The sequence below is a fragment of the Arctopsyche grandis genome, chromosome 9 (genome assembly GCF_051622035.1).
Source record: "Arctopsyche grandis isolate Sample6627 chromosome 9, ASM5162203v2, whole genome shotgun sequence".
NCBI lineage: Eukaryota > Metazoa > Arthropoda > Insecta > Trichoptera > Hydropsychidae > Arctopsyche > Arctopsyche grandis.
In genome coordinates this window covers 15,671,844-15,684,130 of record NC_135363.1, presented here as the reverse complement: position 1 = coordinate 15,684,130, position 12,287 = coordinate 15,671,844, and the positions used below count along the sequence as shown (strand labels likewise).

The 12,287-nt window shown below is 32.6% G+C and overlaps 1 protein-coding gene across 1 annotated transcript; it reads left to right on the top strand.

The window, feature by feature from the left end:
• Positions 1-1,946: 1,946 nt before the first annotated feature.
• On the top strand, positions 1,947-12,271 carry Nplp1 (Neuropeptide-like precursor 1). The gene is made up of 5 exons (XM_077438772.1): positions 1,947-2,030; positions 3,348-3,461; positions 3,535-4,753; positions 10,560-10,592; positions 12,037-12,271. The coding sequence occupies exons 1-5, from the start codon at positions 1,947-1,949 to the stop codon at positions 12,147-12,149; spliced, it is 1,563 nt and encodes a 520-aa protein (XP_077294898.1). The 3' UTR covers positions 12,150-12,271.
• The last annotated feature ends 16 nt before the right edge of the window (positions 12,272-12,287 follow it).

Here is a 12,287-nt window from a genome sequence, read left to right as displayed (position 1 = left end):
TGAAGACATATCTTTGGAAAATGAGATTTTATTGCATAATTTACAGTTAATTTGTATTCACCAGTCAAATCATACTTTCACTGGTAGAAGTATACTCTCGCCAACTCAGTCGGTGAAAGCATATCACACAAACCAGGACGTTGAAAACATGCTGTCAACTTGTATGTTAGATCATTTTTGAAGGTAGAAAAAGTCGAAATATGATTTTTATAACTTTAAGTTTTGTAAAGACAATTTAATATATTATCCCTATTAATTCAATTCAGATTCGTGTAAATACGAGTAAATACTAGTACGAGCTTTTAGCTCGCAATTTTACCGATTTAAAATTCAGCACACTTCCAATTATCCCTTTTAAACGAAAACAAAAAATAGTGTGGCCAGAACACTATCCCAATAAGCATGTTTCAATAGAAAATACTCAATATAAAATAGTATTAACATTGGAAAAAAATCCCAAGTAAAAATACGTACTTTTGACTTTTGATTTGAGCTGGACGACTACTTAGAGAGATTTGAAAGTTGAAAAGTACTAAAAATGAAAGATAAAATACCCGACTATAGATTATATATATCCAAGGTCGATATTTTTTTTTCAGAGTTTGCCAATTTATCTGATTTCATTGGAAACGGTTCTAACAACCTATGTATTTCTAAGAAAATTTGAGCTTATAGAATCTCATAATTTGTTCGATGATTGTTATTTTCTGTAATACTTATGTACAATATTGATCATAGATGTCGTGTTAATATATAAAAATGGGTTGGAAATGGATTCCCTGAAATGCCAGTGAAAGTTTACTTTTACCGCATGTATGAAATCACTGAAATGTATAGGGAAGATTATTGTTATTTAGAAGAGTGCATATATGAATGATTAGGTTGGTGACATATACATACCTATACCACTGAGAGTAGTGAGTGTGTGTCATAGCGGCTCAAGAAATAAGGAAAGATTAAAAACAGTAATAATAATTAAAAACAATTGAACGAGTATTATTTACTGTACCACATACATATGTCTCCCGACAGCCAGATCCTACATTATGGGAGCTCGTCCGGAATAAACTCCAACTCTCCGAGTATTAAACAATGTTTTAAACTGCCCAACGCTTTACTCTACCGCCTATATCTCCTGACAACCAGATCCTACATATGTATATATTATACATATATTGTTCATATGTACGTATATTATAAAAAAAATTCGTATAATATTAAAAAATTAGGTCTAGTATAGTACTAGAAAATAGTCTTTAATAAATAGTTCATAAAATAGCAAATCTGAAAATAGGAATTCTCTTAGTTACTGGAGAATTTCATAATGTAAAGTTGTTGCCTCGTTTAAAATTCGATTTTTAGAATATGTAAAACATAATATTTATCGAAATGTGTTTAACTTTCTGGTATCGAGAACATATGTTTATTTAAATGATTGATGCAATTTCACGATTATGTTACGTTTATGTATGCATATGTAATATTTATACAGGAAATAATCTAAATTTTCGCTACCTGTCGCTACCTGTAACGACTGAAAATGTTTGAGCGGCTTTGTCGATGCATACGTTATACATATGAAAATATCCAGCTTTACCTTGACCTTTTCAATGTAAAATCCTAGAATTTTTATTAAATTTTTCATCTGATATCAATGTCGAGACCAACTGACGTTGATTGATTCAGTTCCTATAAAAAATGTACAATTTTATGTTGGCATAAAAATTTCATATCGTGCCTAGTCATAGTTGTATATATTTTTACGAGTTAAAAATATCAAAATTTATTACAAATCCCTTTCAGCATACGTTTGGTGAAACTTGTCGGTGTGCTATTTTCTAAATTTTGTGAGAAAGTCATCAAGTTTTATGGCCTGTGAATATTTGGAATCGATACGAAAGTTTACAAATTCTCAATATATGTATACTACATACTCCGAAACCACAATGTTATTGAACACCGCTCAAGGGTTGGAGCTAAAGCACGTTTCACACCCCATTAAAATTGCTGACTTTCACCAGGGACAAAAGGTTTGGGGTGGTTTTCCCCTTTGGCCTCTCTAAAACCGCGATTATCTTTATCGGTTTCTAAGCAAAGACGCTTCGTCCTTCGTTTGTTCGATAACTTATCTAAAACAGAAAACCTTAAATTGTTTACTCATACATACATTCCCCTACATATGTACGTACATACATATATGTAATATACATATCTATAAGCTATATTTACATGCCTAGTAAATTATATTAAATTTGATATATATGTAGGTATTTATTTCTTCAGGGAAGTATTGAAAATTTTGTTAATATACAATAATTGTAATTAATCATCAATATATGTAATATTTTATATAAAAAAAATAATATTTTAATACGCAGTTTCCAACATTGCATTGCTGGTTAATCCAAAATAAAATTCTTCATCACCAGGGAGCTCAAATTATTATTAAATATGAAATACCTATAATATACACACTGACCGTCAACGAGCGTGAGCTTTATTTTTATTATTCTTCCATATAAAATTGATATTGGCGTATTATACGACCAATTTATTTGCCCTTCATAAAATATCTACATATATATGTATATATTATATATATTTACGCTTGTAAATGTATTGTAGATAAATTTTAATTACTCAATTTAATATTAAACTTAAGTCCGTGATTGAATCCTCGAATAAATCGATTTTATCGTCGTATTATGCATAAACATGACTTTGAGGTAGTTTCGGTCGGACATTTGCATTTTAATGGATCATTTAGGGTTTCTCAAAACCTTGATGGGTTAATTAACGGATTTTAATCATCTGGATAGCTGTCAAAGTTTCGCCTCAGTGCTTTTTGTCACTTTCCATGACGTCTGCAAAAGTATACCGTCGTAGCTTTTAGCAAAATTGCAAATGTAAACGGCACACTTTCCTTGGCAGTTTTCTGGGAAATGTGCACATTGCCCAATTGTCAATCTAAGCAAATTGTCTTTCGAATTCACATTCGGTTATTCGAAGAATGAATGTTAAATACAAATTATAAAATAAATTTTGTCCGGATTTAACAGCTTAAAAGCTCCTACCCCGAGGGCTTGTGCTTTACTATAAAGAACCGAGGTGTTTATTTAATGTTTCGAAACCTCGAAGGCGTTAAAAATGAAAATAAAAAAATGAAATGCTAAGCAAATGCAAATGAGTCGCCATTAAGCCAAATGAGTGGCCCAGAGCTTCTCGCTTATTTATGATAATTGAGTTTGTCTTTGGAAAATTGCATACTCTCCGAGATAAAAGCATTCGCATTCTAAATGGTAATTTATTTTTTAATAAATAATTTAATTTTGTATTTGTTTGTTCAGGCACGACCGGAAGACTTCGGCTATGGATTGGACGCAGGTTCTTTGACAAATAATTGTCAATTAGACAGCGTCCTCCAAAGTCTTTTAACACCGGATGAACTGGCAAGCATTCACGTAAGTGTGTTTAATCATTATTAATAGAACTAAATTATTACTTTGCATCTACTTTGAATGATATTTTATGCAGGTTCAAGCTTTGCGACAAGAGCTTTTCCGTATCTTGAACAATGAAGCTTTGAACGAGCACGCTGAAACTCCCGACTATGATTTATTATCTGATGGAAAACTTGCCTATGATGAGTCGACAACTATGGAAGACAAACGTTCCATAGCAGCTTTGGCCAGAAGCGGACAATTTCCATATGAACTTAAGAGAAATCTTGGAGCGCTTGCTAAAGCTGGTCTTTTGAGAAACTACAACAAACGCAGCATAGCTACTCTCGCCAAAAACGGACAACTTCCAACTTTACAATCTCCGGAAGAGACTGAAGTGGACGACGAGGAACAGAAGAGGAGCATTGCATCTTTGGCTAGAGCTGGAGCGATGAATCGTTATCTGAAGAAGAGCATCGAATCTTTAGCTCGTAGCGGTTATATGGCCGGTAAACGTAACATTGGAGCATTGGCGAGGAACGGATATCTCAAACGAGACATGAACGATTATTTGGAAGATTTGTATCAGAAGAGATATATTGGATCTCTGGCTAAACAGTATAATTTTCCGTCGGGTAAACGAAATTTGGGATCTCTGGCAAGAAACGGCGAATTGATGCGCTACAACAGGAACAACGCAGACGACGCCCTTTTAGATTCAGATAAGAGAAATGTTCAATCTTTGATGAAATCTGGTGGTCTCGGAGGCGGTAAGAGAAATCTCGCATCACTGGCTCGCAGTCAAAGCATGCCTTTTTACGGTAAATATGAAGTCTACAAACGAAACATAGGAGCAATTGCTAGAGATTGGTCTTTGCCGAATCACAGCACAGGTTGGGAGAAGAACGGAGATGATAAACGAAATGTTGCGGCTCTCCTGCGACAGGACTCGTATTTGCATTCCATGAACAGTCATTCTATAGCTCATCCCACACCTGAAATGGACGAGATTCAAAGCGAAGATAAGAGGAATCTGGCTTCGTTGAAAGCTCAAGCGACTTCCAATTACATCAACTACGGAAATAGGAATGTGAAGCGGTCCGTGACTGAAAATCAAGGAGGTGTCGAAAATTCAGCCAAGTTGAACGACGATAAAGCACATCCAAGAACCAAGAGACAATCTGATGACTACTTCGAAGGAAGCTCTGACGAATATCCGGTTCCGGTGATGCAAAATTCCAACAGTGTCGACTATGAAGAATTGATTAACGCGCTGACGGGAAGATATCCAACAAACGATAAAAGATTCTTAGGTATGTGTTGATTTTTTTCGGCTTTAAATGCTTAATATACGTAAAATAAAACATTGAGCAAAGTGGGTCGCCCTGAAATAGAGTTTTCAATTTTATTGGAACGAATATTGGGTTCGCAGGAAAATGTTGGTAAAAATAGTAAATGGGTTTGTTGGGAAATCGACTGGAAACTAACCAACGATAATTGATATCGTCGTAAAAGGTTCTGTGGCTTTATTTTCTGGTGGGTAAATAAAGACAGCCTTTCATTGTTCGAACGTATCGAAGCATTATATGTAATTGTATACATTTTAATTGCAATTTTTAATCTATTATACTTTTTTGTTAATCCTCACTGCAGTTGTACATACATAAGTAGGTATATCCATTATGCAAAGTTTAACCAGTGTCGTCGTTGACTAACTTACTAGGAAGCTTTAAGTTGACAGAATAAGTTTCGAAGTTTTGCATTGTGGTGAAACAGACGCGAAAAAACTTCAAGCCACGACCGCACGAACTACCATAGAACTTAATTTTATTTCCTCACTGATTCATTACAACTTTTCGACAGGTCAATAAATCGAGATTATAAATAGATCGCTGAGTACAAAAATACTCTTTTTAGATCTCAAGTCATTTACAACGACTTTTTGTATATTTTTATACATACATATATCATCATCATTTACAGAATTACAGCCACTACTAGATGAAGGCCTCTCTAACATGCTTCAATTCGTCTCTGTTTTGCACAACTCTCATCCATCCCACCCACACATTGTTATAATTTTATCAACCCCTGTCTTCCGTTCACCTTTTGCAGTCTCTCGGGTACCATTCCAGCACTTATTTTGTTCACCTTTCGTCCATTCTTCTAGCCACGTGACCCACCCATTGCCATTTCTATCTTTTCACTACCTAAATATAAAAATAAACTAACAAACGTATTTGGTTATTAAAAATAAACTAACGAAAGTATGGTTTTTTCGCACATTCTTTTTGATAGAATTCTTTCTATTATTATAACCTATGTATGTATATCTATTTTTACTCACATTAATATGTAAAGGAAAAATTTATTTACACAAAAATTATTAATCGGCTTTGAAAATTAGCAACTCTAATAAAAGTAAGACTTGGAATCTTGATTAAAAAATTGAATTAGAAGTATATGGAGTATGTAAATCAATATTCCTCATTGTATGTATTCATTTGGTCACTCTCTTTGTTTGATTTGGTCAGTAAATAGATGATCAGTAAGTATTAGTATCGTTCACTGACTGCTTGACTGTTTTTATTTGTCGAAAAATACTTAAAACAGCAAGTGGTATACTTACCTATGGTACCTTTTTACTGACCATTTATTTTTATTTATTCAATTTAAGAATACTTGGGAAAGGCGACATAGCCGATGGTACTAAGGGATTTGCTAATATATAAAGTGTACAAAAATACAAATATCAAATAATCAAAAATTAACAAGAAAAAATACAAAATATAAAATTTAAAAAATTAAGAACTACAAAAACCCATTTATGTTAAGCAAATCATCAAGTTTATTTATTGAAATGGTCAGTAAGTAAAATTATCGGTCACTGACTGCTTGACTGTTTTCATTTGTCAAAAAACACTTATTAATTAACAACAAACACCTTATTAACAACCTAATCAATAAACTTTCGTAAAAATTACTGACCTTATAGACACAAAAACCGATTGATTTTATAAATAATTCAGATACTACAGAACAAGACTATTGGCGTTTTAAAAACATGTCTCGTGTCGTATAGGAGTTTTGTTCGCTCTACAGTCTACATCAGTGCTACTCAATTTTTTTCAGTTGGCGAACCAGCATATATTTTTCAGTATTTCTCACGGACCAGCATCATATTTTTAAATAAAAAAGTTATATATGAATATGAGTGAAAATTTGTTCATATAACAAATAAAAATAATATTAAATATAAGTAGTAAAATTATTTTGTTGAACTAATGAGACATGAGGTTGTTTGTTATTAGATAACTTATCCAGTCGTGGTTTTATCGAAGACAATTAATTCCACACGTAATGGATCATGAATATTTACACTATTACGATATTTTGTCTTTATTAAACTAATGGTTGAGAAACCAGTCTCGTAAAGGTAAAAGAGTTTCAGTACATATTCTTAAATATCTGGGAAGAATTCTGCTTTCAATTTGATCTAAAATGATGCAAGTGAAATTGTGGTTTCAAAACACTTTTTTAATTCTTCATTTGTAGTCAGATCAATTAGTTTATCTTCCAAATTAATTAATATATACGTTATAATAAGCTATTGTTTTAATTTTTTATTTACTTCTTTGTGCACGGACCAGTACTGGGCCGCGGACCATAGTTTGAGTAGCACTGATCTACATACATACGTACATATATACTCTTGCTATAGAATTGCACTTTGAAAAATAATTCACTGTTAAAAAACAATGCACTGCAAATCATTAATAAATGCATTTTAATTTTATATTTAAAAAAAAATCGTCAATGTAATATTTTGTATATAAAATTTGAGATAAAGCATCCTTCTTTTTGGAAAAGTTCACACTTCAATATCAGTGCTTGTTAAGAAAATGTTTAGTGCTGATTAGTTGGGTATATTATGCTTGACTTTTTATACCTATGTAGGTATATACATAGCACGCAGCACTTTTTGTATTGCAAATTTTAGATTTTCGAACTTGAAAAGGTATAATACAGTTGTGATAAGATGGAGGAACAATCAGACGCGGTTCGTGCATAGGAATTGAAGCACTGCAGTACACAACCAAACTAGTTTTTGTATGAAGAAACTATTGACAAATGACAACTGTTGGTGTTTTCCTTACTTTGACCATTTCCTATTTTGATCATTGACCATTTCCGTCTTGTAGTAGGTTGCCAGTGTACTATAGGTGTAAGTTTCCGGTGTTGGGTTGCTTGCAGGTTCCGTGGCCAGGGGTGGCTGGTTCCGGGCCGGTTCCGGTCCAGGGCAGGTGAGGTTTAACCCCATCAAGAGACATATCGGTTCGTTGGCACGCCTCGGGTGGCTTCCCTCGTTCCGTTACGCTCGCAGCCGCTTTCATAGGTCGGGACGCTCCTCGACCGAATCACATACGAGGTTCCGTACCCAAACAAAACCAAACAACAGACAACGCTCACGCATATGTTCTCGTTACGTGTCTAAAACTCTTCTTAGTGTGCATACAAACACATACACAACGGCCGCCCAACCACCCCCTCGCCGTCGAAGGGGTTGAGTTTTCCCACCCGCCTCGAGTTTTCGCTGCGACACCTCGGAAAATCTTGACATGTGCCTTTCTCCTTTTGCATTGCAAAATCTAAACGTAAGATCTCCTTGCCATGTACACTTTATCTTATGAAGGCGGATTTTTTTTCGGAGGCGGATTCGTACTGGTAAAAAAAAGAGCGTAATTTCTTCCCTTGAAAAATGTCTCAACGTACATTTAAAATATTTGTCAGTGAAAAAGTTCCGATGTACAATATATATAAAACGCACCCAATAGAATTTTTACAATACGTTTTCAAATCTCAATCGAAATATCTGGCAATTTCTGAATGATTATTATTGACCGTCTTCTATCACATCACAGTTTGTCGATTTTATTTTATTTTTATTTTTATTTTAATTTTTACATATATACCAGGACGGCCTTACAGGTAAATTCCAATGCGCCTTCTTGGCCAATTACAAATTACAATTGCAATTACAAATGCAGCATTTTTATTACAAGTCGTTGAATTACGAGACACTGATAAACTCGCAAATTAACGAGACATCTACATAAATTTTATTGTACATCAATCATACTTCAAATAGTGGTGACATAGTAGGTAGGAAGGATTTTTAGCCAATTTTTTTCTCCGGGAACCGTTTCAACTCTGATAAGAAACGATCAACCTGGAGTTACAAATCCAGGTCTGACCAACAGCATACTCTGAAAAATTCATTTTCATTCAAGGCCCGGGCCCAGGGATCGAACCCGGCGCCTATCGACGCTAAGCAGAAGCTTAACGACCGAGCTATGCTGCTGGCTGAAAATAATTATTTATTAATGATTCCAAACAAAATTAAACATATTAAAATCATAATACATTCCGGTTTATTCTTCTTTCTGCTCCAGAAAATAAATGAAAAACTATTCAATATATCTTTCTTTTGGTGGGAAATAGTACTATTTTTTTCTGATGGGAACTTTAATCTCATTTTTTTGGCCAGAAGTGTATATAAATATATTATGATTCATTTCCTGTTTGTTCAGAGGTTTTTTATCGATCGTGGATTTCTGCAAAATTTATAAGGCAATGACGTCATTTAAACTGCATATATTGTCAAGATTTTCCACGTCGGAAAGCTCGCGTTTTTCTTCTATACCTGATAAAACTCGAGGATTTTCCTCAACGTTTTGCCTTTTTTTGATTTCATTTTCAAGCTTTATTGCAGTTGAAAGTATATAATATCATATTTAACATATCCTATGATGTTTATTGTGTGTACTTTTTTTTATTCAAAGCGCGGAGTAAGACATAAATAAAATTTCACAAAGGGTGTAAGCCATTTTCCTGATTAAAATTCAAGATGGATCGCGCATCGCTTACCAAGAATTCGTTTTTCAGAAAGATCTTTGTATTGATTCCTCTTTATAGTAACAATATATGTATATATATATATATATATATATATATATATATATATATATATATATATATATATATACGTATATTATAAAGGGTTTCTTCTATTGTATTATACGTACATTATGTGTATAAGTCGCACACGTTTCCTTTGTTCTCGTATGAATGAAGTCAAAAACAGGCAAATTGCTGTTCGACATTAAATATACGGCTTTTCGATGTATTTCGTTTGATTTTCTTTCTTAGAAACATACATACATATGTAGATGTAGAATTTGTGTATACTTTTATGAATGTTTAGAGAAAAAAATTCGTCCCATTGTTTTAGTTTAAAATATGTGAATTTTCCATCATTTTTTAATAATGTTTTATTTGAATTAGTTATAGAAACTGTAGATTTTTTATTGGTTTTAATTAATTTTGAAATTTTTGTATTGTAGATTTGCTGTTTAGATTGTATAGATATGTATGTATATTGGTACATATGGTATGTACTGTTGAACATATTTAGATTATTGTTCCATTGAAATATTTAGTTGTATTGTACATATTATGTATTAGTATCGATTAATATCATCTTCAATGATTTTTTTCAAATTTTATTGTATCAATTTGTATATGTTCAGCTTTAACTTTGAGTTTTATACATGTAGAACTTTTACATCATTCAAAAACAGGATATGAAATTTAAATACGAAAATGTACATAATTTAATTTAATGTTTATCAATTGTGTATAACGAAACGGAAAAGTTCTCAACAAAAACTTTTAATTAAATATTAAAAATGCTAACTCCAGTGCAAAAGCTAATTCAAGCGAAAGTTTTTACCGCTTACGCTTTTATTGTATATTTTCAAACTAACGTGAAAATTGCCCAGGCTTTTTGAGCTTACCAAAATGTTTCTCCGAATTTTCATAAATACATAATTATATGAATAGATAGTATCTGAAAATTTCTTGTAAAAATATAACATAAAGTTTTTTTCGTTAAACGTTTATATTAATATTTGAATTTTATTTTATTACTGAATTCATATGTAGATAGACAATATACATATATTATATGTATGTTCATTGATTTGTATACTAGTATTTTTTGTAATGAATCTTTCATACATAATGTACTTTTATTAATATGAACAATTTATTTTTCAGGGAATATTCCCCTCTCACGGATGGCAGAATTAGGTAAATAAATTTTGAATTTTCCAAACAATTAACAAATTAATTTTAATATGCTAATATATATTTCAAAATTACAATCGATAACAAGCCAGTAGAAACAGTTATGTAATAGTTATGTGAATATATTATATTTTGGGCAACCATCAACATACATATGTACATATTTGAAAGTAAGAAGATGAGATATAGATGAAATTAAGACGTATAAAGCGTGAATGAATGATGTTTTTAAATGAAAAAATGCCACTTTGTCCGAAGAAGAAAGTTTTTGATCAATGTGTTTCACCAATTCGCATACGCCTGCAAAACTAGGCCATCAAATGCTAAAATGTTGCATAATGCTCTAAAAAATGTAATGTTGTATATTCGTTATAAAGAGTAGGGACGGATAATCAGGAAAATTAGGGTAATTAGGGCAAGAGGGTTTTGCTACTTTTAACTTCGTGGAAACCATTTTTTTGCTCATTTGCCATTGCCCTGATGACCATCCAATATCTTGTGATAGTGAACAAAAGGTGGATAAGAGAACTGCTCGAATGGTATCCAAGACTAAAAAAAAGGTGTAAAAGAGATGTATACATAGAAAATGTTTGGAAAATGAATACAAATACAACAATACAAAATAAACTTCTTTTACGCACTTAGATCGGGGTTCTACTGCGCGCTAACGTCGAGGTGCCAATTTAGATACTGTATGGAAAATTTATGTATATGTTACAGTAGAACTAGCATTTATGTTACAGTCGAAGTGTATTTTCAGTTGTAATATAATATATTCCAACTGGCGTTTTAGGTCATTCATATTCGAATAAAATTCAACTATATGGTAAATAATATTTCAACGCTTCAAAGTTTTGACAGCTCTGATGTTTTTACGAAAGCTTTAGAATTCAATAATGCGTTAATATTTGCTAAGTATTTCGAATAAAAGTAATGAGTACCGTATTGAAATAACTTAAAGTGTTCAAAACAAAAATGTGACTTTCCAAATCAATATACCAGTCGAGTGACGTTTTCACGAAATCTAACCACTACATCTAACCTGGTACCAACGTATAGTTGAATTGTATTTTCAGTTATAATATATTTTGATCAGTACGAATGTAATAGTATACACTTCAACTATATATAAAATACACTTCAACTATAGTTGGTACCAGGTTAGATGGAATAATACAACTGGAAAATACACTTTAACTGTAACATATACATATGTACACATGTATAATATATGGAAAATGAATGAAGACAGTATAAGGAAAACTAATGTATATAATACACATGTATATGGGAAATGAATGGATTATTGGGTATGCATACATAGATATGAATAATAGCGTGTTGTAGAAGCAAATGTATTTTAACATAAATATATTTTGATCATCGATAATTTAGGAACCTTTATATGCAGATTTATAATTTATATTGATTTTTTTAAACTTATTAGGCAAGTTTTCGATGATGGGCCAATCGGCAACATCGAACACAACACCGACGAGCCCCACGTACCGCAGACGCCAATACCTTCTCTCCAGGACCAACTCAGCCGACAACGAATAAACGATCAGGATTTAGCCTCGTCATCCCCGAGTGCACTCGCCATTTTCTTCGCAGACCGATCCTATAAAATGCCGAACGAATTTTCCGACTCGAACGAACTCGCATCTAACCAAGAAGACGATCCTGACTCTTACGAAC